General features: G+C 45.8%; 1 protein-coding gene across 1 annotated transcript; it reads right to left on the bottom strand.

Annotated features, from left to right (window-relative positions):
• Window positions 1-855: 855 nt before the first annotated feature.
• On the bottom strand, window positions 856-1794 carry LOC127692863 (olfactory receptor 6B2). The gene has a single exon (XM_052193460.1). It carries the CDS (start codon window positions 1792-1794, stop codon window positions 856-858), a length of 939 nt encoding a protein of 312 aa, XP_052049420.1.
• Window positions 1795-26442: the final 24648 nt, after the last annotated feature.

Raw genomic sequence — 26442 nt, 5'->3', positions numbered from 1 at the left:
CTAAACCCCATCAGCAACTCTGTGATCTGCACCATTTCAGCTGCTTCCCTGTCTCTGAGCTTCCCTGCTGCCTCCTTTCCTCTTCTCCACCCTTCAACACAAACCACTCATGTTCTAAATGTAGGTGCCACACCACCCAGGTTCTCCTCAACCCCCTCTGTGGGTTTTCTATCTTCTTGTCCCAGGAACCTCCCACACATGCTTCTGTTTCACATGCCACAAGCCATCCCTCCCAGCCTGTCCCATGGTTTAAGGGACGCTGGGCACTGTGGTGAAATTTAAGGAAGCAACAGTCCCAAGAAAACATAGTCCCCACTTGACCGTCAACTGAGATTAACTCAAGCAGTAGTGGGGCTTTATTTTCTCAGCAGAGGGAGGGCTATGGGGAGGGATATCTGAAGAGAAAAAGCTAAAGCTCTTTTCCTGAATTGTTACCGAGCAATGCCCTACTAGTTAAAACAAGTCTACGGACTCTCGCAGTTTCCAGATACACTGTGCTTTGGGGACTCCTGAAGTTTTTTTTGCCATGCTCCACACTTCCACATACTGAGAACTACTGATGCTGTAGACCTGACCTGTCTGGCCCAACAGAGCTTACTGTCTTCTGAAATGTGCATGGTAAATTTTAAAGGGGTAGAAAACACATTTCATCTTACCAAGTCCCATTCTGCTCACATATAAAAGGGAATTGGATGGCATCGGTACACAAACAGTGCCCATCATGCCCACCCCACAAAGGAAAAGATGATGCTCTAAATGCCTACAGCACTACAGCAGTGGCAAGGGCTCCCATTACCATCATCACCAAAGAGGCATACTCCCAAGATGCTCTGGAGGTAGAAGGTACCCTTCCTCCTACAACGAAGCTTGACTCAAGCCCAAGGCCTTTCTTAAGGCATCTTTAAATTCTTTGTTCCTCAGGCAGTAGATCAAGGGGTTCAAGATGGGTGTGAGAACTGTATACAGAACAGAGATGAGTTTATTGGAGCTCCGCGTATCAATGGCCTGGGGCCTCACGTACATGAAAAGCAAAGCTGTGTAGAAGATGGTGACCACAGTGAGGTGGGAGGCACAGGTGGAGAAGGCCCTCCACCGGCCTGTGGCTGAAGGGATACGCAGCACAGCCAGGGTGATGTGGCCATAGGAGAGAATGGTGGCCAGGAGTGGGAACACCAGGATGATGAAGGCCAGGATGAAGTCCACCAGCTCTGCAGTGGAGAAATCAGTGCAGGCCAGCTTGAGGATGGGGGAGATGTCACAGAAGAAGTGGTTCAGGACATTGGAGCCACAGAAGGTGGCACTGGAGATAAAGTAGACCTTAATCACAGAGATGGTGAAGCCACTAGCAAAAGAGAAGGCCACAAGCTGGACACACAGCCCTGTGGTCATGATGACTTGGTAGCGCAGGGGGTGGCAGATGGCCACATAGCGGTCATAGGCCATGGATGCTAGAAGTACACACTCTGTACACACCAGGGAGCTGAAGAAATAGAGCTGAGTCATACATCCAATGAAAGAGATGCGTTTCCTCTGCAGGAGGAAGCCATCCAGCATCTTGGGGATGATGTCACAAACATACCAGATCTCCAAGGTGGACATGATACCCAGGAAGTAGTACATGGGTCTGTGGAGGGAGGCGCTGCTCCAGACAGTGAGGATGATGGCCAGGTTCTCCACCAGCACAAAGAGGTAGATGAGCAAGAAGAGGAGGAAGAGCAGGTACTGCAGCCTGGGGGCTGTGGGGAAGCCCAGAAGGATGAATGTGCTGACCTTGGTGATGTTCTCTCCCCTCATCCTTCTATACTTGAAAGAATCAACAAGGCATTGTGGCAGGAGAAGAGTAGCTGGCATCAAGAACAGGAAGCCCAACCTGCAGAAATAGAAATGCCAAGGAAGGAAAAAAAAACTATAAGTGCAGTTAGTACTTGATCCCAGATGCTGTGGCTCTGATGCTGGGCTTGGAAATCCAGCATCCCTATCTCTCTCTATCCACAGGGATGGCAAGACTGTGATTTGCACCCTGGAATCATGCAGCAAATCTGTGAACATGAGAGAGTGGCGGTTCCTTGTGCCTGCTCTCTAGGCAAGTAACTCATGATTGCTAAGGTCACCTGGGGTTACTGTTTTGGTTCTAATCATTCCTTCCAATTAGCAGAGGTTAGACCTTTGTTTGAGTTCAGAGAAGATTTTTTAATAGATATGAAATAATTAGGACTTCTGGGGTGGTCAGTTTGGGTTATGAAGACTCTATAATCAGGCATTCCCTTGGGACTGGTTTTCAGACACAGGATGGCAGCTCCACCCCTGTCTCTATAGACCACATGAGACATCAACAGTGAAAGAATTTCCACTAGGAAATTCTTACCATTCCATTTCCAAATGGAAAGAATTACCATTCTGGGTCAGGGAAAGCCAGAACTCTGGTGTCTGAAGGCAGCAGGATAGAGGAATTCTAGAACAGCATTGAGGTTCTAGACTCAACAAGATGAAGAGCATCTTTACTCTTTCCATGTCTAAGTAACACGGGTTATCTCATGCCTCACTGCAACTGGGAATGAGTCTCATCTCCACTTTCAGTCTGTGGATTTACCCGAGGCCGTGGCTGCACCAGGACACAAAACACGATTTTCTAATAGCAGAGCTGCTGCTCTCTTCATGAGATACCAAGAACAGAAAAAGTGGAGCCACGTGGGTGCTGGCTAGACTGCTAAGGTGGGAAGCTGCAGTGGGTGGTGCTGTCTAGAACTACTCTCATAGACTACAGAAGCAAAGGGCACAGGATGGGCAAAGTAGTGCTCAAAAGAAGCAGTGAATGGTATCTGAGAAGGTAATGCCAGGCCACAGGGAGAAGAATGTTTTATTAACCTAAGGCAAGTGTTTGAAATTAACAAGCATCCCGTGTTCCTTCCATATGGGTCTGGCTATGATTGCTGCTTCATACCATAGAACATTTCCCAGCCATCCAGAAAGGGCAGGCCTGTCAGTCATGTCTGATTACTGTAACTAGAATGTACCAGAGGGTTTCCTCTAAAGAATGGAAAGCTTGGTTTTTGGCTCATGGTTTCAGAGGGTTTTTTGTTTGTTTGTTTGTTGTTTGTTTTTACATTAGCCTTTTTGCTCTCAGCCTCTGGTGATCTAAGCACAGCATGATGACAGTCTGTGGTGAATGCTGTCCAACCTGTGACAGTAGGGACCAAGGGAAAAGTAGCTAGGGGACCCAGTATCCTCTTCAGGAGCACATGTCCAGTGACCTAACTCCTTCCTAGTAGCAACCCCCAAGGTTTCCCCATCTCCCTTGTCTTATTCAGGGTTTCTATTCCTATACAAACATCATGTCCAAGAAGCAAGTTGGGGAAGAAAGGATTTATTCAGCTTACACTTTCCACATTGCTGTTGATCACCAAAGGAAGTCAGGACTGGAACTCAAGCAGGTCAGGAAGCAGGAGCTGATGCAGAGGCCATGAAGGGATGTTTCTTACTGGCTTGCTTCCTCTGCCTTGCTCAACTTGCTTTCTTATAGATACCAAGAATACCAGCCCAGAGATGGCACCACCTACAATGGGCCCTACTGATTTGATTACTAATTGAGAAAATGCCTTACAGCTGGATCTCATGGAGGCATTTCCTCAATGAAGCTCCTTTCTCTGTGATAACTTCAGCCTGTGTCAAGTTGACACACAAAACCAGCCAGTGCACCCTTGTAGCCCCCCAGGCTATGAACAGCCCTTTGACATATGGACTTTCAAAGGACTCCATGGTTAGAATGTAAATGTGAAATACCTCCTGCAGGCTCTTGTTGTTTAACTACTTGGTCCTCATCCAGGACATACAGACATATGGCTTAGTTAGGTGAAGTGGGACTTGAAGACTGTGAATGATTCTGGAGAAGGCTCAAGCTCTCTGCTTCTTTGTTCTCTATGATGTGGGAGGGAAGCACAAGCAACTGTAAGCCACAACAAACCTCTCCTCTCTCTCCAGTTGCTTCTGTCACAGTGGCAAGAAAAGTAACAAAAGCAGTGGACACTCAAGGAAAATATCAACCAAGTCTGCCTATGGTTTTTCAAGATGTACAGTGAAGATTTCAAATAACAAACATCACACACACACACACACACACACACACACACACACAAACACAAGTGCAACATTAAGGCAGAATACTTCTGAAGCATCCAGATAGAATGAGATGTGTTATAAAATGGAAGATCAGCTGAGCTAGATTTTGTTTCCAGTCGCAAACATTGAGAGTTCAGAATACAGCAGGGCAGTTTCCGTGGAGGGTTGAGTGACCTCCCCAAAACCCAGACCTGGAACCATCAGTGTGTGACTGTGGCCAGACTTCTGGCCACCTGTTCTAGACAAGGACTCACACACCCTCCCTCAGTGTGAAACTCAGGTGTCACAGGCATCAACCAGAGATGAAACCGTATTCCTGGGCCAAGCACATCACCGTAGGGGAGGACTAGGCACAGGAAAGGGCTGTGTGACAGGAGTAAACATTTTAAACACCTTTCAGTGCTGCAGGAGCTGTCGGCACATCGACAAAGCAGCGCATATCAGTCCTTGTCAACGGAGAAGATACACCATGCAAGATATTGCTTCTTCGGGGAAATGACAGCGTTTTAACACTTGAGGGAACCTTGAGTGGGGCTGAGACTGTAATAAGCAAACTACATGTTTGGCTTCTTTTCAACAGAGAAAGCCAGAAGACTTTTATCCTTAGAGTTTGTAACTAGCACATTCTCAGATCTTTTCAAGGTAACTGTTTAACATGACATGGATCCTTTAAGTGCCATCAGATCAACAAAGAAGTACAGAAGTAAAGGAAACAAGAAAACACACTAGGTCACAGAGAACAAGGACTGGATTAAGAAAAATACCAGCTGTGAAGAAAAATGCAAATAGAACAGGGTCACCCTGCCCACGGGACTTCTGACCCCACTGCAGAGTTGGCTACACACACACACACACACACACACACACCACAGACCTGTCAACTTAGCTGGAAACTCCACATGTAGGCTTGGGGATGAGGATGAAAAGAAAGCCCGTGTCCAGAGTTACTGTCTCATCAATTAAAATCCATGCCCCAAACAGAGTTTTACTCATATAACCTTTTATCAAAAATAATTACTTCAACTTACTATCAGACCTCCCCACACACACCAAAAATAAATAAATAAATATGTAAACAAAAAAATCAAAACCAAAACAGTAATAGGAGACAGAGGCGAAGGGGAGCGGTTGCAGCCAACATTCACACACCTTATAGTAAGCACCCAGCAGGTGAGCCGGCCCGGGTCTCTGACAGCTTCCCTCACAAGAGAGAGGAGGCATCCCATAGCACACAGTATTACAAGCATCCTGAAAGGGCTTTTTGGGATGAGCTGTTTTATTCGAACACTGTCAAGGTGATGTCACCGGGAGGCCATCAGGGCTGTCAAGGAGGTGTGAGAGGAGAGGGACTGTCCTGAAGTCTCACCAGTGCTGACCACAGATCCTCCCTGCTTCTGAGCATAGGGGATTCTCCCTGATTCAGCGGAAACCAGTTCCTACCGCCACCACTTGACAGAGGCTGTGGAGGAAAAGCCCTTGCAGTAGCCTCATGTTTTACTATACTTTCAGAACTTGAGGAGATCCTAGGAAGTAGCCCTGAGGTTGGTCAGAACAGCCACACTGGTCAGCACAGTTCACTTCCAAAGTCAGGGCTAGATAATGAGCTGTCAGAACCTAGCACTGAAACACACCTGTTGTCTCAGGGAAGTTGGCTCTCATGTGATCAAAGCAACCTACAGCCTTTAGAGTCACCTCCACCCCACCATGGTGGCCACTGTATACCAAGCTCCCTTGAGCTACCTGCTACCAAAGGGGATAAAGACATAGACAAACTGTCCCAATTTTTGGAGGACAGGAACTTTTCATCTAGAAAATCCACAACTCTGTCATAACTGAGGGATGATTTCTGAATAGATGGTAAGATCTCCTTCTTGAGGCTGAGGAAGGAGGATTACCATGAGCCTGAGGCTAGCCTAGACTTCACAGTGAGATCCTGTCTCAAACAAAAAGGTTTTCTGAATGTCCCTTCTAACTAGGACCTTCCCCAATGGAAATGAAGACTGTTCTAGAGTCCATAAAGATGGCTTTTGCCTTCTTGGGGCTTTGAGTACTGGGAAGAGCACTCCTGGCAGAGGACCTAGACATCAGGGATGTGCTGGGTTTTGGTGTCCATGGTCACCATGAAAAATGCCAAGAGTGAACAAGGATATGCAGGACTCCTCAGAAGGCAGAGTTCAGATGGCAAAACTGGGGTGGGGACCGTTCCCATTTAACGGTCCATCCAGTTTCATTGAGTGCACACTATCTATAGCAGACATTCCAAGCAACTGGATCAGTCAGGAGAAAACAGCAGCCCCCACTCACCACCTTCACGGACTGTGAATTTTAAGCAGGTCAAGATGCGCAGCTCCTAGCCTACGAGCTGATACTGAGCTGGAGAGAGTTGGTCGGTGGGACAGGGCACAGCTGGGTGGGGACAGCAGCAAGAAGTGACACTTGGGAAGTTTCTAAGAGTAGAGGACCTGCCACATGGCTATCTGGGAAGAAGAAGGCAGAGACTTCCTACTACACAGCTGAAGTATGAAAAGTTGGTCAGGACCTGTCCAGTTGGAGGGACTGTGTGGACTACAGGAGAAAAGCATTCAAAGGACGCGTGAGGCAGATGGATCGGCTGTCACCCTGATGGCTAGTGGCTGGGCTGATCCACATTCTAAATGATCAGTGCGATCTGTGCAGTGAGGCCCAGCAGAGGAAGGGTGCAGATAAAGCTTCTGGTCCCCCTGGGAGGAGGTGGTGGGACTTGGGCTAAGGACAGTGCCTGACACATTTTCTTGACCCAGACCCCAAGAGTCGAGGATGACCCTGGTCAATAAATAATTAGCAGCAGATGTGGATTTGATGGGCCAAGGGGAAGATTGGAAGTACTGCAGGGCCATGCCCCTGGGGAATGAATGCTGAAGAAGGGGACAGTTAGATATGTGAGGTTCCAGCCAGGCCAAGTGGGGTCTCCCTGCTGGGAGTTCAGGGGCACAGGACTAGGATGGGGCTGTCTGGGATGTGACCGGAAGCACAGTAAGCAAACAGAACGGAAAGTGTGGAGATGGGAACACATTTGCACACAGAGCAGAGTCCTCTCAGGAGAGGACAACTGGAAATCTGGAGATTTCTGCCACTTCTTGGTTCAACTCACCCTTTGCTTCTCTGTCACCTTGGGCATGGTGGCTTGAAAATTCAGCTTTTCGGTGCTCACAATCACACAGCAGAGTGCACAGGGCACGAGCCCTGTTCCTCCATTGCCTGGCAAGGCTTTGGGCAACTGTGGAGGTTCCCCCACACAGAGAGAAGCCACTCTGCAGTCTGAGTGACAGTAGATAGGAGCAGGCAGGTGAGACCATGGTCATGGAAGAGCCTGCGAAGTGAGGGGGCCTGGAAACACGGTCATCCTCTGTCATGCCTGTCCCCAGAGTCACAGCCCTGCCTAGAGTCCAGGCCAACTCTGGAGGAGGGAGCGGTTCTCTCTAGAGCTTGACTGGGAAGGTGTTTGGACTTTGCCTAGGATCAGAGCCTGGGGTAGATTGGAGGTAGGACTGTCCTGGGTCTTCCTTACAGTCAGGGGCGCGCCTAGCTACTCAAAGAGTCCAGGCAGGAGCCCAGGAAGATGTCAGGAAAGAGGGCAGTCCCCCTTCTGACAGGAAATGTTGGAGGGAAACTGTTCTCTGCATTCCTTTGAGTCCTGTGCTTGTGGCCTTCAGACTTCCAAATTACAAGGAAGACTTGTGGTTCTTTCTGGATTCACCAAAATGGGGCCATTGATAAATGGGGGAGAGAGGGAACAAGAAAAATCAGGGCAGCAAAGAGGAGAGTGAGCAGGTGGTTCGCAGACGGGGCAGTCCTCCCATAGGCTAGGTCCTTGGTTCTGATCCATCAACACCCAATGGCTATGGTGAAGGCGAGCTCTGGAAATAGTAGCTGGCTCTCAGTCCTGCCTGCCCTGGCACTATACGGGGTTGATTTATTGGCACTGGATACTGGGAGGATGGGTTTTCTGGTGTCCCTGTCTGAATCTCTCTAGCTGACCATAGGCAAAGAGGAGGGTATATTCAGGGGAACGGGCCAACTTCCTGTGAGGAACAAGTGGGCAGATGTCAGCCTTCCTGATGCTCATTGACCCATTTTTCTGGAGTCATGGTCAAGGGGACATCTGAGGGGCGTGCACATAGAGTTTGGAACAAAAATGAAGAATGGGACTAGCAAGTACTTGGAGATGTTGGAAGCGGAGGGTGTGAGGGGGCTGGGGAATGCACGCAAATAGCGGCAGGAGGCAGGAGGCAGGAGACAGGGGCATGGAGCTTTCTACGGTACAATCAGCTCCAAAAACAGTGATGCCTACCTTGGAGATCTGCCGGTGTCTGTGTCTGTCCTCAGTCTGCTGAAACTACTTCTGACCTCTGCTGCAGCCTGACTAACCCTCAGAGCAGCTGGCCCACTTGAGCCATAGCTGGTTTAAAGGAGGCACTGTGGAAGAAGGGAAGCTCCCATCCCCATGTGCGAGGACGTGGGACTCCAGGGCCCAATTACCCCACAGTAAAGTGTATCTGCCCCACACTGCCAATTAGCCCTGGTCTCCTGTGCTGGATGGCAAAGACTATGGAGAAACTCAGGCCATTTAGTGTCACTGGTTCTTGTCCCCATAACCTTGTTCAAGCCTTCAGGCCCCTGGCCACATGGTCCTGTCCTGACCATAGCCACTTTGCTCTTCAAGGCAGGGAGGGACATGACTGTGGAGAGTTATGAGCAGGTCTAGTCCAGGAGAAGATGAGGTTGAGGTAGGGCCCTACTCAGTCCCGCAGTTTATGAGTGTCATCATTCATGAGTATAAAGGGAAAGCTGAACTTCCACTGTAGACAGAGACATCTTTCTTGGGAAGGATTAGCACAAATACCACAGCTTAAGTCGAAGGCAAATAGACTTGTCGGTGGGCAGAGTGATGGAAGCCACTGAGCCCAGGCAGGAGAGTGAGTCCCTGGGTGTAAACAAATGCTCAACCTACCCATGTCTTCAGCAAAGCCACCAGAGAGAACAAGGCTTAGAAGCGAAGGGATTGGCCAACCAACCCTTCCACAAAGTCATAAATGCCCATCTGCCAGTAGGTGTCGCAAATCAAACACGACCAAGCAGGCCTAGCTCCTCAGCAAGCTAAAATAGAACACCAGACAGCTACGGATGGTGGTGGGTGTAGACTCTCCTACACTGCTGGTGTGAGCAAGACGCTCCAGCTGCTCTGCAAAGGATGTCTAGCAGTTTCTTATTGCATTGGAAAACTAGACATTTATTCATGTACAACTCCGGATACTCCGTCTATATGGCTGTTCCTTTAACAATCTCTCAAAGCTGGAAATAGCCCCATGTCCTACAATGTGTTAGTTGCTGAGCCAACTGTACCCACAAGGACAGCTGTCTGGACCCAGGATGCTGTGGGTGGGTCTTGTGCTCCCACGTGCTTATCGCCCATTCGGGCATCGTCTTGGGTGCCCAGGAAGAGCCAAAGCACTTTGTGTCAGTCCCTGCCAGAGCCTGTGCACTAACGCTTCCATGGTCCTTCCCCAGCCCCTGGGCAACCCAGACCAAACCAAATCTCTAAAATAATCATGGCTATAACAACTCCTCCATACTTCCTACAGTCATAGGTTCAGAATCAAGGAGACCAAGCTCTTGGCATTGCCTGGGAAGGATGAGTGGTTTGTGTGGCCACCGGGCAGGAAGGTGTTCTCTGCCAGCCCTGGAGAGACTTTTGCTGTGTTCATGGTCTCCTGAATTATTTGCTTCCTTTAGAAGTTCTGTTAAATTATGATAGAAATTATTTTTTATTAATTAATTTGGCTTACTGACAATTTCACAATGCATATAATCCATTCTGGTTACTCCCCCCCCTCCCCTCCCCCTCCCCTCCGACTCTTTCTTCTCTTTCCCTCAGCCCATCAGCTCACCTCCTCCTCACCAGACCCTTCCCCAGATGCACGGCTTTAAGTTTTATTTTTTGACCCATCTGGTTTAACACAGACCATCTGTGTAGGTGCTGGATTGTACCTATTCAAAGGAACCGGGTGGGGCCATCAGTGTGTTAGCAACTGAAGCCACTGACTCCCCCCCTCTGAATCCATAAGGAGGAAATAGTTCACCAGTGATGGGCAGAGCCCCTGGGCCCCTCCTCCACCTACGTCTGTCTGTTGACAGATCCATTATCACGGAGATCCAGCACAGGTATCCATAGCTGCCTTGAGTTCACGATTCAGAGGGCTCAGTCCTGCCCAGAAGATGGCTCCTCACTCACTGTCCTTGTCCTTCTCTTCCAGCTCTTGCATTCTTTCTGTCCTTTCTTCAACAATGTTCCCTGAGTCACTGAGGGAGTGCTTCCAATGTCTTGTTCAGTCAGGGTTGGCTGCCCACCCGTCATTTATCCTCAGAACCTTGAGCAGCCATGAGTCTGCATTTACCACCATTCACTGGGCAGTAGCATTTGTCAGATTTCCAGCGATGCCTACAAATCCTGTCTTAGCCCATTTGTAGGTGCAGCGACAAAGCACCTGGAGCTGCTTAATGTATAAAGAAAAGAGATCGCTTAGTGGAATAGCACATCAGTCCGAGAAGTTAAAATGGTCATGGGTCTCTCCTGTGTCTCGAGAGGGCAAGCGCATCCCCCAGCAAAAGTGCATGTGAGGTTATGAGCAGGCGTGTGGAAAGAGTGTGCAAGTGTGTGGGGAGCCAGGCTCTGCTTTCTGACACCCTGGCGCTTACTCTCAGAGCAACCAACCAACCAAGACAGTCCTAGAGGAAGAACTTAGGCCCAGCAGCAGCAGCAGCAGCAGCAGCCTCTCGTCCTCGAGGACTCCACCCCGTGCTCTCACTACTGTCCACACAGCCTCTATCTCCCACTACACCTGAGGCCTCACCATGACTTATGGCGGAGGCAACCATATTCACCCTCGTCAGGACCTTACTCCCACGTGGGCATCCTCCTTCACCAGACCAGATTCCCACTGGCCACACAGCTTGGTCCTTGGCCACTGCCGGAGTCAGTACAGATCCCCACATGGGGCTCTTGTTTATAAAGCCCCCCGCCCGATTCACCCTGCCCCACCCCCCACGGCTGCTCATCGGTCTCTAGAGACTTCCTTCTTCCATCTGCAGTCTCACCAGCTGGTTTCAGGGAGAACCTTCTGAGAGCTGCTTCCTGGACACTGCCCACATGGGGACAAGTCCCTCGGTTACCTTGACTTGGCCACAGAAGGAAAACGCAGGTCCACAATCCTGGTAGCCATTCCCGTTCATTCCAGAACTCTTTGGGCATTGATCTTAGAGGTTTACCCAGCTGTTATGGGAATTTCATATTCCCGGATTATTGTTTTATGTCGAGCAGAACTAGAGGCAGTGTCTCTGTCGGTAGCACTCTGGATATTGCGACAACAGACCCTGTCATTACAGCACACTTTTTTTTTTTTTTGTCCCAGATTCCAGCGTCTGCCACTGGGTGGCGGCCGCGGGCTTCAGCTGGAAGCTGTTTGTGAAGTAGGAGCTGCAGCTGTTCCCAGAATCTTTGTTTTTTTTTTTTTTCCAACTTAATTCTTTTTTTTTTATTCGATATAATTTATTTACATTTCAAATGATTTCCCTTTTCTAGCCCCCCCCCACTCCCCGAAAGTCCCGTAAGCCCCCTTCTCTTCCCCTGTCCTCCCACCCACCCCTTCCCACTTCCCCGTTCTGGTTTTGCCGAATACTGTTTCACTGAGTCTTTCCAGAACCAGGGGCCACTCCTCCTTTCTTCTTGTACCTCATTTGATGTGTGGATTATGTTTTGGGTATTCCAGTTTTCTAGGTTAATATCCACTTATTAGTGAGTGCATACCATGATTCACCTTTTGAGTCTGGGTTACCTCACTTAGTATGATATTCTCTAGCTCCATCCATTTGCCTAAGAATTTCATGAATTCATTGTTTCTAATGGCTGAATAGTACTCCATTGTGTACTATTGCATCCACTCTTCTGTTGAGGGATACCTGGGTTCTTTCCAGCATCTGGCAATTATAAATAGGGCTGCTATGAACATAGTAGAACATGTATCCTTATTACATGGTGGGGAGTCTTCTGGGTATATGCCCAGGAGTGGTATAGCAGGATCTTCTGGAAGTGAGGTGCCCAGTTTTCAGAGGAACCGCCAGACTGCTTTCCAGAGTGGTTGTACCAATTTGCAACCCCACCAGCAGTGGAGGAGTGTTCCTCTTTCTCCACACCCTCTCCAACACCTGCTGTCTCCTGAATTTTTAATCTTAGCCATTCTAACTGGTGTAAGATGAAATCTTAGGGTTGTTTTGATTTGCATTTCCCTAATGACTAATGAAGTTGAGCATTTTTTAAGATGCTTCTCCGCCATCCGAAGTTCTTCAGGTGAGAATTCTTTGTTTAACTCTGTACCCCATTTTTTAATAGGGTTGTTTGGTTTTCTGGAGCTAACTTCTTGAGTTCTTTATATATATTGGATATTAGCCCTCTATCTGATGTAGGATTGGTGAAGATCTTTTCCCAATTTGTTGGTTGCCGATTTGTCCTCTTGATGGTGTCCTTTGCCTTACAGAAACTTTGTAATTTTATGAGGTCCCATTTGTCAATTCTTGCTCTTAGAGCATACGCTATTGGTGTTCTGTTCAGAAACTTTCTCCCTGTACCGATGTCCTCAAGGGTCTTCCCCAGTTTCTTTTCTATTAGCTTCAGAGTGTCTGGCTTTATGTGGAGGTTTGGTACAGTGACAGGCAGGAGGATCAATGGAACAGGATTGAAGATCCAGAAATGAACCCACACACCTATGGCCACTTGATCCTTGACAAAGAGGCTGAAAACATCCAATGGAAAAAAGATAGCCTTTTCAACAAATGGTGCTGGTTCAACTGGAGGTAAGCATGCAGAAGAATGCGAATTGATCCATCCTTGTCTCCTTGTACTAAGCTCAAATCCAAATGGATCAAGGACCTCCACATAATCCCAGAATCTTTGTGCTGATCACCACCGGACTCCCAAGACGCTGAGGGACCCATGCATTTCCTTTGGCAAGTCAGCAGTAGCCCGCTTCTGTTCATACCCCACGAGTGACCTTCCCTCACGGGTTCTCTTGGGCAGGAGAGGTCCATCTACCCAGGAATGGAAGCAGCTCCTCGAAATGCAGACACGCGGGCTCTTCCGGTGGACAGCCAGCCACAGCAGCAGCATCAAGAGGGTCAAGGGCGATGGATGTCCACGATGTGAGCGTGTTTTAGCGTCCCTTCTGCCAGCCCCAGCTAGCTAGCGCTCCACTCTCTGCTAGGACCACTATAGTAATTTAGTGTTTTATCGCCCTCAAAGCTTGTGTAAGGTCTGAATCTTCCCTAACCAAATAACAGAATCTGGTGAAATCAGACAACCCACGGCAGTGGGTTGACATTCTCTGTCATGGAGGAAGATTGCAATAGAGAAAATAGATTTCGGACGAGCCACTTGGCGCATGGCCCTGCCTCTACATGCTGCCGCGCTTTGACTACTCTGGGTGTCCAGGTCATCTGCCCTTTCACCGGGCCATTTTCGCTACAGAGCAATAATCAGTTCAGAAGCACCCCGGCTTCTAATGTGCTAATTAAAAGTCATCGTTTCCATGTTCCCAATCAGCTGTCCTTTGCCGGTTCACATGAATGACCTATGGAGGCTGGGCAGTGCTATGCACCCCCACAAATGCATCTAGTTAATATCCATTGAAGTGAAATGACTCAGGAGCCAAGGCCGGGCAAGCTGCCCCTGGTCAGACCCGACTGCCTCTCCCACAATGCATTGAGAGTGCATCCGAGTCACACAAAATGGCACCACTTCCGTTTCATCTGAACCACATGTTTATCCTGACAGCTCTTCCTTAATTTCTATTTTCAGGGCTTTGGTGTTCTCAGTGACGACCTGCAGTTGCAATTAATGGCTGCTGCCTTAGTGACACCATCCCAAGAGGTTTAACCTTTACCTTCCCTGTCTCGGGCATAGAAAACAACTCAGTTTTATTTCACAGGGTGCCCTCCCTGACTTCATCTGATTCACCCATTGGATTGCTAACTCCTGGGTGACCCACACATGGACGGTCACGTCACTTGAGAATAAACACTGATGCTTTGATCCCTTTGGTTCTTTCCTCATGTCTTCGATTCCCTTGGCTTATTAAGCATGGTGACCTTTGACGCACTGTCAAGTACAATGGCGCGGGGTTAGCCTATACCATTAAGAGACTCTGGCCAGCCTGAGCAAGGCAACATGGCTCTGGCAGGCCTTGCCCTTCTCCCCCATTCCCTCTGCCTCGCTAAAAACTATTAGACTGCATGACTAAAGCTGGTCACCAAGGTCTAGTTCCTTATTTGGCCACTTCCTCCTCCTGAGGCTGACTACCCAGGTACAGCTAAGTACTGAAATCCAGTAATCAACAGCCCCCCTAGCTTGCCTAATTAACATGGCCAATTAAAATTAAACACCTTGTGCTAACACAGGGGCCTCCTCTATTTACTTTATTGACCATCTCCTCTCGACCCAGAGGAAGTCCCTTGTCTCTATGCGGAAAATATTCCCTTCTTCCTAGCCCCCCTCCTCCCCTCCCTTGTTCCCTTCCCCTCATCCTCTCTATCTCCTGTCTTTATCTCTTTTTCCCTCTGGGGCAAATAGAGTTCCTTTGTGCTGAAAACTTGGTCTTGGGGGGTGTCTTGCGCAGATACTGGTCCTTTTAGGCATGGCTTTCTTCTAGAGCCGAGGGAAAACTCCCCTTTTTATAACCATGTGGTTTTGAAGATCACCTATTCCGGCTTGAGGAAAACTCTTTTCCCCCAATCTATCTAAGCTCCATTTCTCGGATCTCTGCTTTGGAACGGATGCTGACGTTTGGTTGGATGTCTCTGCATCAGGCAGATGATGATCACATGGTTCTGCTGGGTTATCTTCCCATGAATATGAGGAATCTGAGGCTAAGAGAACACCCGCTAGGTGAGGATGTGATTGTTTTACATTGTAGGCTTATTAATGTTTTGGGGACTTTGTGCTTGTAGTTAATGAGGGCCCCTCAGCTTTGTTCTTGTAAGTTCCTCCATGTCTTGCTAGCTTCAATCGCAAACTGGCACACAGGGCCTGCCTTTATTTTCAGAAAAAGAAGTTTTCTTAAAATGGACATTATTTGTTATATTTTTATAGCAACTTCCACGGAGCTTGCTGGCCTGGTGCTTTCCTTGAGGAATTTTCACTTCAATTCTCATTTATTCAGCAGATTTCGTGGATCTTGCGATTTCCATCACATCCCGCATCAGCTCTGATGAGCTGAGTTTTCGAGGATCTACACTTGTGTGCAAGTTGTTGCATACATTGGCACACTCCTCCGGCAACAGCTGTCTCCTAGAACAGCTTCTCTGACACAGACAACGACATCGTTTTATTTGTTCCCACTTTGTCTGGCAGCAGCAATCAGAGGCACCCATGGAATTCTCCTTGACAGAGCCACAAAGCCAGCGACGAATAGACAGGCTGGGGCTGCTGCTGACAGTTGAGCCTATAGTCAGGGGCTGACATCACACCAGAAGGACAACCAAACTGTGTTGGGGTTTGGTCTGTTGCTATGCATTCAAATGTTAAATTCTGTATCTCCAAGATCTGGTTGTCAAATTTTCATGCACACTAACCTTTGATGTGTAAACCTTGCCCCCCCCAAATTATCCTTGATTGTTTAATAAAAGTAGCTGATAGCCTATAGCTGGGTAGAAGAGAGGTAAGTGGGGCAAAGATTCCTAGGCTTGAGGTCTCAGGTAGGGACCATGAGGGAGAGTAAAGAAGGAGGAGAAGGAGGAAGAGGAGGAGGAAGGAGGAAAAGGGGAAGAGGAAGGAAGGAGGAGGGAAAAGGAGGGGGAGGAGATGGAAGAGGGGGAAAGGGGAGGAAGGGGGAAAGGGGAGGAGGAAGAGGAATAGGAGGAGGAGGAAGGAGGAGGAGAAGGGGAGAAGAAGGAGGAGGAGGAGGAGAAGAGGAAGAGGAGGAGGAGGAAGAAGAAGAAGAAGAAGAAGAAGAAGAAGAAGAAGAAGAAGAAGAAGAAGAAGAAGAAGAAGGAGAAGAAGAAGAAATCACCAAATCACCATGGGGTAATATAGATCATAAGCATGTGGCCATGAGGGCTAGCCTGATGAAGCAGGAACATCGTGAAGGTATTGGGATTCAAGGCATGAACACAGACAATATAGCTCAGATAGATAGACTGCCCAGCTCCAGTGTTTTAAAACTTGTTATAATTCTGTGCTATGCAAAGTGGGGAACTTACTTATAACCTAAGTTGAGATTTCAGATATCCCAATGAAATGCACACTATCCCTTTAAGACAGAAGCTGTAATGATGGTTGGGAAGGCAGGTCATTCCCCAAGTCTTGCACAATTCTGGATAGGGTCAAAGCTTTGCCTTGAGTCCCAGGGTCAGAGTGCTAGCTAAGGCAGCTGCAATCTGGAACTGACCACTTGTCAGGCCTTGCTGCATCTCTGCCCAGAGCTGGGACCCTCAGCTCCAGAGCCTAGCAAATAGAAGATGTGGGGACTCATCTGGACTCAAGGGCGGCAGCAGCTTCCTAACATGGGCACTAGTTCCCAGACTCCCGAGGCATTAGCAGTGAGGTTTGGGGGCATGCTAGCTTGTGGACACCTATTATCCCAGCCAGAGCTCGATAGTGGGCAAAGCCCATGAGCTACAGATAGCAGGCTTAGACGCCAGCCTAGGCTCTTCTCAAGTGCTTCTCTGAAGCGAACTGTAGCTCCGGATAAGACTGGGGAAGTCTGGATAAGACTGGCTCCCAGCATCCCGGACAAAACCCAAAGCTAAACAAAACTGCGGTGGGTTGGAGAATCGCTATCTGTTTAAGACAAAAAGACCATGATAGCAGCTGAAAAGGGAGCAGCCGCCCAGTCCCCGCCCAAGACAGGCAACAGCAAGGTCACAGAAACACCAAGTGCTAGTGCTATGCAATAATGCCAGCGAGGCCATGGAAGTCACCGCCCTGGCAACAGGCTGCGTGCCTCCTGGAGCCAAAAGTTATTGAAAGCTAACTTGAGATAAAAAATCGCACTACTCTGAGCAACCAGCCAGTCTCCTTAAAACATGGGACTCACATAGGGAAACCCTTGGCAGCTTAGCCTAGGGTAAAATACAGAACCCAAACCTCTAAACAGGTACAGCACACTTAAAACTATGCTTAAGCCAGTAGGTGACACACACTGATAGGATTTGCTAAAAGAAACAAAGATACAAACAGATGGGTTCCTTGTGAGTTTGAGACCAACTTGAGAACAAATCCAGAACAGCTTGGGCTACACAGAGAAAACCTGTCTTAATAAATAATAATAAATATGTATCACTGTAGAGGAGGATATTTGGACTTCATACAATCTCATTTTAATTTATCAACATGAAGGTGGTTATACATTCAATGGCAATGATGCTATTGTAGAACCTCTTTGAGACAGGTCAAAGTGCAACAGACTTAGATAAAAAGGAATTGCTAGAATGGATCAGTCTATACTTACAATGACTTCAACCTGCTGGACAAAAGAAATGTTATGTTAGGAGAGAGGATTTGTGTTTGTGTCAGAAGAAAAGGAGAAAGGGCTTTAGATTCCATCAAAAGTAATAAGAACCAAATTTGACTATGGAAGACTCCTGGGGCTTCTTGGTTACAGACACACAAAAAGAGATTGACAAGAAGACCAAGACAGGTAATGTATATGCTGATCCCGCTATATGGGAACAGCTCTAAGTCTGGTTGAGATTTAAATATCCACGTGTGGTCGATAAATCTTGTTGACTACAAAGTCTTCAGGACTTATCCTGCTATTCTTTTGTGGCATAGATAAAATTTTATATTGCAATTTGGTTATAATCCAAACTAACTTTAGAAAGACAGATGACTTTGACCCACTCAAACAAAGAACAAAGAATTTTTGTTAACTGATCTATGTACCTTGTACTTTCCATACTATGTTAATAAAAAACTTTATATCACTTGTGAGAGTTTACATGCTCACAGAAAATAACCAAAAAGACAGCTCTTGGCAAGGTTCACCCTTGGGGATGCTGAGCCACCCGGTCCTTCCTCAGACTACCTCAATGTGGTTTCCTCAAAAGACTTCCAAAACCACTTCAAAGAAAGCTGCTGACCCCAGATGACCTCAATTCGTCCAGTTTTACAGACTGATCCAGTCAGGACTTCGCTTGAGCCTGAACTTCCTCAGTGTACAGAGACTGACAACTAAATACAGCTAGTTTTCTCGAGATTAACCATTCTCTCAATTTCCTTGCCCCCCAAAAGAAATACTTGGGTCCCAAATCATTAGGAAGCAATTTTATGAGAATGACATCCCACTTCATTAAACTGTGATGGATAGGTTTTCTGTTGGCTACAAAGTATTAAGTGGTCTTGATCAGAGCTCAGATACAGTTGTGAGTTGGTCACAAGGTATTAAGTGGTCTTGATCAGAGCACAGACACAGAGCTGCTCAGTGCAGAGATGTCAAGGGGAGGTCCAGGGACCTTCCAGAGAGGGTCAAGGTGCAGAGAGTTTGAGGAGGACTTCATGCTATCGGCAGGAGGAACCATTCTTGAGCTGGAGCTGAAGACAGGTGGCTAGAGTTCTTTGCTGTTACATTTTCCTCACCAATGAGCAGGACAGGTAGCCACATGATGGGGTTTGAAAAACAAACAACTCCTGTATTTAAAGCCCCAGTCCAGGTTGCTCTGGTGTGATTGAAGACCACATTCAGCATTGCTAACAAAATCTGATCTGTTCACAGGTGTCACTTTTATTGACACAGGAACATAATTCATCTATCCATGCCTGCTGGCATGCACCAAAGGTGGCTTTTACTTGTATAAGCAGCATGTCATTCTATCCTGTAACTTGTACTCCAAACGGAATGACTCAAGTCAAAACTGTCACTGTGTAAAATGGAGAAACTCAGGTCAAGGCACAGCCTGAAGCTTTCCCACACAACACAGAGTAACTGGAACTGGCCCTCCCCAGGTCTTGGATATGAAGCCATGGGAGCTTTGTGGAAAGACAAATGGAAGGACATACAGATCAGATGCACACAGCCCATGTTCATGCAGGGACATCTGTGCTTACTGCCTCATCTTTATCTGCCCATTGGCTCCTTGGCTCAGATGGTTTTTTTCTCTACACGACAAACACTCATGGTGAGCAGGGTCTATGCTCCCAGTGTCCAGCTTCACTTCTGCAAGAAGTTTGAGTCCCTCTTCTGGTTACAGTTTTTATAAGTCCCTGGGGTGAAGTGGGGCTCTGTTCTAATTTGTGCTAGGTGCCTCCCCCTAACAGAACAAGAGGAACAGAAATTCTGAATAGCAAAACACCATCAAAGCATGTGTTGGGAGGATGTTCTGTGGACCAGTCAAGTCATGCTGACAGAAATGTGGAGGAATACCGCAAATACAAATGTCTGGGGGAACTTTGAGTCTCATTGGTTTTCCTTCCAGCTAACTCTTTGCAATAACATTCTGCTAACCTTAAATGGTCCTTGGAGGCTTGTGAAGACCCTGGTGTTCAGATGAGGCAGTCCTGTTAAATAACCTTCTTTCTGAGTAATGCAGCAGTGATACTAACCACAGAGGTTCCCTCGGGTTAGGTGTGGTGTCTGGAGTTTGGGAACTAAACACAGGGGGAAATTTGTTTTGACTGTCCAAGCTGTATTGGGTCACTGTGCAGTAACGGATGTTTGGAAAATACTTCTACTTCCTTTGGTTTGCACTGGATCTCTTCCTGGGGAGGGAAAATGCTGACTTAATGCTTTCCAGCCTTTGAGATGGGTTCTCATCTGAGGAGAAAGGGGCTTGTTCCTTCTGACAACTCAGGAATCCACAAGGGAACTGAGAGCCTCCCAGGATCCTTGGACAAGCAGCCACATGGACGCTAAGCCAACATCTGCAAAGCAACCTGTCTTGAAAAGTCAAACTTTAGGATCATAAAAAAAAATCAGCCAACTTTGTCTTCTACTTAGAGCATATATCCCACATATATACAATGTAACATAAACTTACATACAATGTAACATACAGTTACAATGTAACATAAGCCTTCTGCATTACTTCCTGTTTCTAATCTCTTCCCTTGCTATGTTTCCTTCAACCTTTCCTCTTTCGGTGAATTATGTGCTTTTAAATAATCCATTTTATTTTCCATAGTTATTTTAGCTGTAATTTGGGTGGAGTGGTGTGGACAGATTAATCTCTCAACCATGTCAACACTCTGACCTCTGGGATATATGCATATTGTTCTACAGAGCAAAGGGACATTGCAGAGATGACTGGGATGAGGACTGGGTAGGGGAGCTGGCCCAGGTTACCTTAGTGGATCCACAGGCTTCAGGGAATTCTTAAAAAATGGAGAAGGAATGATTTCCAACTTTGAAGATAAATTGATGGATTAGAAAACTCCTCTGAATAACTCACATCAAGTTAACAGCAACAACAACGTGCCAAGGGAATATGTTTTAATTATATTTTTATTGCTGTGATAAAACACCATGATGAAAAGCAACTTTAGAAGGTAGGGTTTATTTCATTTTACAACTGCTAATTGATTATTTATGGGAGTCAGGGAAAGAATCTGGAAGCAGGAGCTGATGCATAGGCCATGGGGGGGGGGATTGCTGCCTACTGCTTTGTTCCTCGCGGCTTATTCATCTCGCTTTCTTATAGCACCCTGGACTACTTGCTCAGAGGTAGGGCAATGAGTTGGACTATTCTACATTAATCACTAATTAAGAAAATGTGCCACAGGCTTGCCCACAGGCTAATCTGGTGGGAACATTTTCTCAAGTGAGAAAATGTCTCTATCTTGCGTCAAGTTGACATAAAACCAGCCAGCATGATTGACCCTCTGTCAAGCTGACACTAAACACATCAACTTTAAACTAGAACCTTTCCTTTCTCATTCATCTCCCAAACAGTATAGCAATATTAATATCACTACTCAGGGGTTCTGAAGATACCTTGGCCTTGTGACTGGGTGTGAGTAGCTGTCAGGAGCCATTGAGGATAGGTTAAAGCTAGTAGGTGGTCTTCCTGGAGGTGACCCATCATTTCTTCATGGTCTGCATTCATTAGACTATTGAGCAGATTTCCTGCAGACCAATGGAAAGATCAACTTTCGGGTAAATTAATGATTTTTTAAAGAATTCCTGATTTGACTCAAATAATCTTAGGAAGAAAGTTTTAAGAGATAGTTTCAGTTCTTTTGCTAGAAAGATGCAATAAAGTTTGAATCAAAAACAAAATGTGCCCATTCCTCATAATAGTAAGTAAAGGTTGTACAATAGGAAATGCAATGAGCTTTCATAATTATAGTAAAAAGGCTTGGGACAAATTTGTATTCAAGGAAATGCTTTCAGGTCCAAGGGTGATGCCATAAGTTGCACTATGGTAAGACAAGGACATGAGAAATTGTTGCTTTGAACTTATAATGAGCTTATAGAGTGAAACACTGCTTTGAACTTAATATCAACATCCTTTTGTAACTCTCTTTTTGTGTAACATTTTATCTATGAGGTAATTTTCTAAGAACCTTTGTCTATAAAAAGGCCAGAGAATAGAAATAAAAGTGGTATGGTGTGGTGTGATGGCTTGTGGGTGTCGTGCCCCATCCCTCCATTCAAATGTATGTATCTGTCTGTTTATCTGTACATATGAAGAGACACGAGAAGCCTGCACATCAAAGCCTATACTCTTCTGATCCTTCATGGAGCCAGAGCAGTTAGCACTCCCTCCCCATGACAATCCCCACCCCCCAGGTAGGGGGCAAATGCCAGCCTTGGGAATAGATGAAAAGCAGCATACCCTAGCCTCCCCTGAAACTCATACCCCTTTTGATTAACAACCAACATTTCTCAGATGCAAATGGCTCCTGCCCTTGAAGGAAACAGAAGCCAATACCCTTGAAATGATAATAGCCTACTCTTGGACTATAAAAAAAGAGACAATTAAGTGTTTCCAGACAGCTGTGGCAGTTTGTAAAAATACACCAGCTTCTGATAGCACAAGTTACTTTTCCCAGGTCAGAAAGGTTCCTTTTCAGGTTGCACAGTTCCGCCCCACAGTCTAAACAAATGTTATCATGTTTGAAGGACTACATTCCTTTACCCTCTCATGGAAGGCCAAGGCTTAAACCCCACTTGAGGTTTTCTCCTTTATAAAGCCCCTTCACTTAGATCTGGGGGTTCACTCTCCTTCCTGCCCCATCAGGAAGGTCGGTGGCCCAAGTTCGAGCTTAAATAAAGACCCGCATGAAATTACAGTGGGTTGTGATTCCTGGTGGTCTCTCTGGGGGTTTTTACAATCTGGGCACAACACATATGTAGGCAATACTTATGGAGACAGACGGTCTGGCCAGGCCAGAGAGAAGGTGTATGAATGTATATTTGTCTGAGCATGTTTGCTTGTGTAAAGGATCTTAATTCTTTTTCCTTTCCTTCCTCTCTGGTTCATAAAGAGTTAACCTGTCTGGTCAGTGAAAGGCTTCTGGCTCCTGGGCCAGAAAAGGGAGCACTAGGAATAAATCGTTTACTTTATCCCTTTGCTATTAAGCAAAAGTTGATAATTCCTCTGAACTGTAGGCTTCTGGCCCCAATACAACTAAGAATCAAAGAGAGTAAATAACATGAATGCCAAGCAGCTTTTATACTCACAAAGCCAAGTTTTGCTCTGGCCAACATTTTTCCCACTCTACCTTCTAGAGAGAACCACCAGTGCTCTGGGTGCTCCAGGCAGGTTTCCAGCAGGTGGTCATGAGAGACGGTGAAGGGAATTTCAGACCAATTTTGCTTATGAGCATCAACACAAAAATATTCAATATCATAAACCTAATCCAAGAACAGATCAAAACCACCACATATCATGATCACGTGGGCTTCATTGCAGGGATGCAGGGATGGTTTAGTATATGAAAATCCATCTACATAATCTACTATATAAACAAACTCAACAAAGAATAAATCATATGATTTATTTTTCAGCATCTCATTAGATGCTGAAAAACCCTTTGACAAAAGCCAACACACTTTCATATGCTTTGGGAGAGATTCAAGCACAGGAATTCAAGCACATACCTAAACATAATAAAAGCAATATACAGCAAACCAATAGCCAACATCAAATTAAATGGAGAGAAACTTGAAGCAATCCTACTAAAATCATGGACAAGACAAGGCTTCCCACTCTCTCCCCATCTATTCAATATAGTACTTGAAGTTCTAGCTAGAACAGTAAGATAGCAAAAGGAGATCGAGGGAATATTAATTGGAAAGGTAGATGTCAAAATATCACTATTCACGGGTGATATAGTGATGATATATAAGTGACCCTCAAAATTCTACCAAAGAACTCCTCCACCTGATGAACAACTTCAGCAAAGTGGCTGGATATAAAATTAACTCAAACAAATCAGTAGCCTTTCTTTTTACAAATAATAAACAGTTTGAGAAAGAAATTAGAGAAACAACACCTTTAACAATAGCCGCAAATACTATAAAATTTATAGTTACATGCAAGATATATAAAATATCTTGGTGTAACTCTAGCTGAGTAACTGAAGGATCTCTATGACAAGAACTTCAAGACCCTGAAGAAAGAAATAAAGACCTCAGAATTTGGAAAGATCTCCCACACTAGTGCACTCATGGGTCAGTAGGTTGAACATAGTGAAAATGGCCATCTTACCAAAAGCAATCTGCAGATTCAATGCAATTCCCATCAAAATTCTTCACAGACATGGAAAGAGCTATTCTTAACTTCATATGGAAAAACAAAAAGCTCAAGGTAGTCAAAACAATTCTGAACATTAAAAGAATTTCTGGGGGAATCCCTGACCCTAAGCTGTACTACAGAACAATAGTGATACAAACTGCATGGTATTGGCACAGAGACTGACAGGTCAATCAATGGAACAGAATCAAAGATCCAGAAATGAACCCACACACCCAGACACATGGTCCTTGACAAAGAAGCCAAAAATCATACAGTGAGAAAAAAGAAAGCATCTTCAACAAATGGTCCTGGTCTATCAGAGAAACGCAAATCAAAAAAAGCCCCCGAGAGTCCACCTTACACCAATTAGAATTGCTCAGATCAAATATTCAAGTGACAGCACAAGCTGGTGAGGATATGGAGAAAGGAAAACTCCTCAATATCTGGTAGGAGTGCAAACTGGTACAACCACTCTGGAAATCAATCTGGTGGTTCCTCAGAAAATTGGAAATAGTTCTACCTAAAGACTCAGCTATACCGCTCCTGGGCATATACCCCAAAAGATGCCCCACAAGATCACAATGACAGCTGCTCCACTATGTTCATAGTAGCCCTATTCATGATACCCAAGACTAGATACAGATGTAAATGTGGCTCATTTCCACAATGGAATGCTATTCAGCTATTCAAAACAAGGACATCATGAATTTTGTGGGCAAATGGATGGAACTAGAAAATATCTTGAGCAAGGTAACCCAAACCCAAAAGGACATGTGACGGGAGCCTAGCATGGCTATCCTCTGAGAGGCTCTACCAGCAGCTGACTAAAACAGATTCAGATGCTACCATAGCCAAGCAATGGACTGAAGTAGAGGACCCCTACGGAAAAGTTAGGGGAAGGATGGAAGGAACTGAAGGGGATGGCAATCCTATAGGAAGACCAACAGTGTCAACTAACCTGGACCCCTAGGAGCTCCCAGATATTGAGCCACCAACCAAAGTGCATATGTGGTCCAGTCCAAGGCCCTTCACATATGCATAGGAAATCACTGCCTTCTCTGGCCTCAGTGGGAGAGGATGCACCTAGTCCTGTACAGACTTGATATCCAGGGAGGGGGGAAATGCCCTCTCAGAGGCAAAGAGGAGAGGATATGGGGGAAGAACTCTGTGAAGGGGACCGGAAGGGGAACGACATTTGGGGTGTAAATAATAAACAAATTAGTAAATAAATAAATAGGTAAATAAATAATAAAAATTAAGAGAAAACGCTGACATGGATGAGAGAAGCTTCACAGGTTCCAATCTAGATAAAAAGCTTCAGGTAATTAAAAACTAATTGACTGCTAAGACATGGAGAAACAGCCCTCTCTAGGGATGAGCCACATGTCAGTTTATCCCTTAGTTATAAGAATATACATGTAGATTTTTTTGTACCACTCAATGTTTTCTTATCATGTAGAATAAAAGTAAAGTATATCTACAGTAACCCGATCTTAATAAATAACGTATTGCAAGGGATGTTGAGTGTTACAGGGGACCATAGGGGACTGTATCTCAGTGACAGCAACTCAGGGAACAACTCAATACTTATATTAAAGTGTAAAGTTTTAAGTTTTTATCTTCTCATTCTGTCTTAAAAACAATCCTATCAATATTCTTAATTGTGTATATATATATATATATATGCATATATATAAAATAATTGTATAATGCCTTGTGAACAATATATAATTCATAAGTGAATTAAAAATATTAAACAAGTATGTTTACAGCTTCAGAATAACTGTAAGGCATCACAGCTTGACATAAAATAAGTCAACATTGAAATATTTTTCTTGATATTCTACTGAGGTAACCTGTAAGATGCATGGACAATCTCTAGACATGCATGCATATAGAACCTAGAATGAAAGTGGATCTAGGCAAATAATTACCTATTTATCTCTGCTGAAATGGGTATAAGACAGAGTAGGGGAGCCTCAGATTTTAATAGGTAATAACTATTCTTTTCTTTAAAAAATGTACGTGTACTGTACTTTTTATTTAAATAGCTTATTATAACTTATAAAGGTCACTTTATAAGCTATACCATCTGCCTATTATGTAATAACATTGCCCATTTTGTGCACGCATATAAAGAACAACAAATATAATTTGTCAGTGAGACTAAGATTACCATTAAATGCACTCTCTCTCTCTCTCTGTGTGTGTGTGTGTCGGGGGGAACATTGGTTGTGGATAAGTGAGAAGTCTGGGTAGCAGGGAGCTTAGGCTGTGGGCGGCACAGTGGCTGTCTTCTCACCTCTGTGGCGGTGAGCAAACCCTGTCATCTAAGACTAATGTGGGAGATCTACAGCCCTGAATGTTGGGTCAGCACACTACTCAGCTTCTGGAGTCGTGTTCCTAATTTGTGTACTTTGTTGCCAACAGGACTGAGAGCGTGGAGCCCAGGTCTGGTGGGTCTTTCTAATTCCACACCTCTTCCTTCCACTTCCTTCACTCCCGGGCAGGATCTGAGAATGCCAGGGTCCCTAGATTCTCCCCTTCCAGTACAGGTGACAGTGC

Source organism: Apodemus sylvaticus, chromosome 9 (assembly GCF_947179515.1).
Source record: "Apodemus sylvaticus chromosome 9, mApoSyl1.1, whole genome shotgun sequence".
Classification (NCBI taxonomy): domain Eukaryota; kingdom Metazoa; phylum Chordata; class Mammalia; order Rodentia; family Muridae; genus Apodemus; species Apodemus sylvaticus.
Note: the sequence above shows the minus strand (reverse complement) of the source record. Positions and strands in the feature narration are given on the sequence as shown.

Bases quoted from the DNA above. Each gene is read 5' to 3' on its own strand.
- LOC127692863 (XM_052193460.1), bottom strand. From the start codon at position 1,794: ATGAGGGGAGAGAACATCACCAAGGTCAGCACATTCATCCTTCTGGGC.